Source organism: Aptenodytes forsteri, unplaced genomic scaffold (genome assembly GCF_000699145.1).
Source record: "Aptenodytes forsteri isolate BGI_AS27 unplaced genomic scaffold, ASM69914v1 Scaffold492, whole genome shotgun sequence".
NCBI lineage: Eukaryota > Metazoa > Chordata > Aves > Sphenisciformes > Spheniscidae > Aptenodytes > Aptenodytes forsteri.
This window is the reverse complement of record NW_008794172.1, coordinates 447,155-449,291: the sequence shown is the minus strand read 5'-3', so window position 1 is coordinate 449,291 and position 2,137 is coordinate 447,155. Positions and strand designations below refer to the sequence as shown.

Below are 2,137 nucleotides of genomic sequence, written 5' to 3'. Positions count from 1 at the left end.
CCTTCCACCGCCACCCCAGCCCCCCCGTCCCACCCTAACCCTCTCCTTCTCACCCCATGCCTGGCTCCGTGCAGCTCGAGGAAGCAGCAGGCTGGGGGCCACCTGTAGCCTCTGATGCTCCGAGAGATGCCTGGCACTCTAAATGTCCCCGAATCTGGCCGCTTGAGCGGCTGCATGCCCAGGGCTGCACACCCCCTGGGGGGCTGGGACCAGCCCCCCCTCCTGCCCCCGGCCTCTGTGCTGCAGCACCTTGATGGGAAGAAGAGCCGTCCTCTGGGTGGATGAGACCGGGCTCACCCTGGGGAGCAGCTCCCTGGGGCAAGAGCAGCGTTTGCTCCCGATGCTGATGGGGAGTCGCCTTCCCTGGGAGCGGACATGGATTTCCTCCTGCCTGGACTTGTGCATAAACCAGGACCTTTCCCCAGGTGGGGCTGGAGGAGCCAGGCACTGGGCTGGGGATGGACCCTGCCTGCCCCTTAATGAGCACTGTTGCTTAGCCCTAATGAGCCCCTCCAAGGCTCGTTGGGGGTTGGTGTGAGCTAGAGTTCACTGTGTACTATTAGACAAAACCCTGCATGTTTGAAAATGCTTGTGGAGCAGCAACCAAGTCCCATCCCCTTCTGCCTGCCTGGGAGCTGTGGAGGGCACGGCTGCAGGCCCCCCAGCATGGTGCCATGACCTTTGGGGCCCTTGGGCAATGCTGCAATCATGGGGGTCTCCCACAGCCTGAGGCTCATTAGGTGAATGAGCATGTAGGAAGGAGGAAAGGGGGCCTTGCTCTGCCTGAGGACTCCCTGGTCCCTGCAGCAGCATCCCCTGGGAGAAGGGCCCCTGGTGACCCCCGCCTCTGCTCTCTCTTCCCCTCCAGCCTGTATAACGCTGTCGTGCCTTCTTGTGGGCCCCTTGAGGGGCTGAGCCTCGGCAGTCCCTCGCCAGAGCTGTCTTCCCCTGTGCTGGTGCCTGGCCCCGGACCCCCGAGCACCCCCATGGGACTCGTCAGGCTCTTGCTGGTGCGGGGCATCTCTGCCTCGGTGCCAGGGACTGGGTCGTGGTGGGCCCCCCCGCTCCCCTCCCAGGACCCCCAGCATGCTGAGACCTGGCCCTTGCCTGCGGGCGGGGGGCAGGACAGACCCCCACCCAGGAGCAGCATCTTCAGCTTGAACCTGGTGGAGAAGCTGCGGCGCCTGGGGCTGGACAAGGTGGTGGCTAGAGGGGAGATGTCCTACACCCGGGGAGAGCGCAGGGGAGCCAGGAGTGCGCTGACGTGACGTCGCTGCGGAGCCTGCAAGCTCTCAGGACAAGACGTGTCCTCCGCCCTCTTCATCGCCTGTCCGTGGGGAAATGGAGACGGGACAGGCTTTCAGCCTCAGCTCCTGGTGGTGTCCCGGTAGTGCTCCCGGCACCAGCTCACAGGAGCTTTGCCCTGGCTGCCAGGACACAACCCTGCGGTGCCCCGTAGTCCCAGCGTGATGCTCCCCTGGCCCTGTGTTACGCGGTGGCGGGGGTCCTGTGTGCAGGGAGCTGTGTGGGGCGATGCTCGGGGCTCTGGGGGGAGCCAGCTCTGGGCAGGGGGTGCAGGCTGACCCTGGCCTCCACTGTGCGGGTATGGACCCTTTGCAGGAGCCGGTTGCTGGCAATAAATACTGTTCCTGCTTCTGCTGAGCCTGTCCAAGGAATGAGGGGCAGCTCGGCCCTTTGGGGCTGTCCGGGCTGCTGCAGCAAAGGCAAATGCTCAGCCTGGGCTTGGGCTGTCCTGGGAGGGACACGCATGTGCTGGGGTGAGACCTCTCCCCCCCCCGCCCACAGGCTGGGCCCCTGGCCAGCACCTGGGCTGACTTTTAAAGAGAATGCTGGTTTTAAACTCTTTCCTGCCCACCGAATAGCAGTAGCAGCAGCACCCCTGGCTCAGGGGACATCTGCAGTGGGTGTTTCTTGGGGTGTAGCTGTTGCTCCCACCAGCTGTGTACCTCACCCCAGGCTGTGCCCTGTCCCCAGTCAAATAAATACGAAGCCACAAAGCAGCTCGTGTGCTGTGTCTGCTGCCATGTGCCGTGTCTGCCACTGTGTGCTGTTGGGTCTCTGTCCTGCACTTCCTGGTGAGGCTGGGGGCGAATCCCACCCGCTTGCCCCCCCGCCC

The 2,137-nt window shown here is 64.3% G+C and overlaps 1 protein-coding gene across 1 annotated transcript in view; it reads left to right on the top strand.

Moving 5' to 3' along the window:
• Positions 1 to 1,268, top strand: part of HAP1 (huntingtin associated protein 1) — a 19,909-nt gene extending 18,641 nt beyond the window's left edge. Inside the window, 1 exon segment of the mRNA XM_019472881.1 lies at positions 869 to 1,268. Coding sequence (XP_019328426.1) covers positions 869 to 1,268 — 400 coding nt within the window.
• Positions 1,269 to 2,137: the final 869 nt, after the last annotated feature.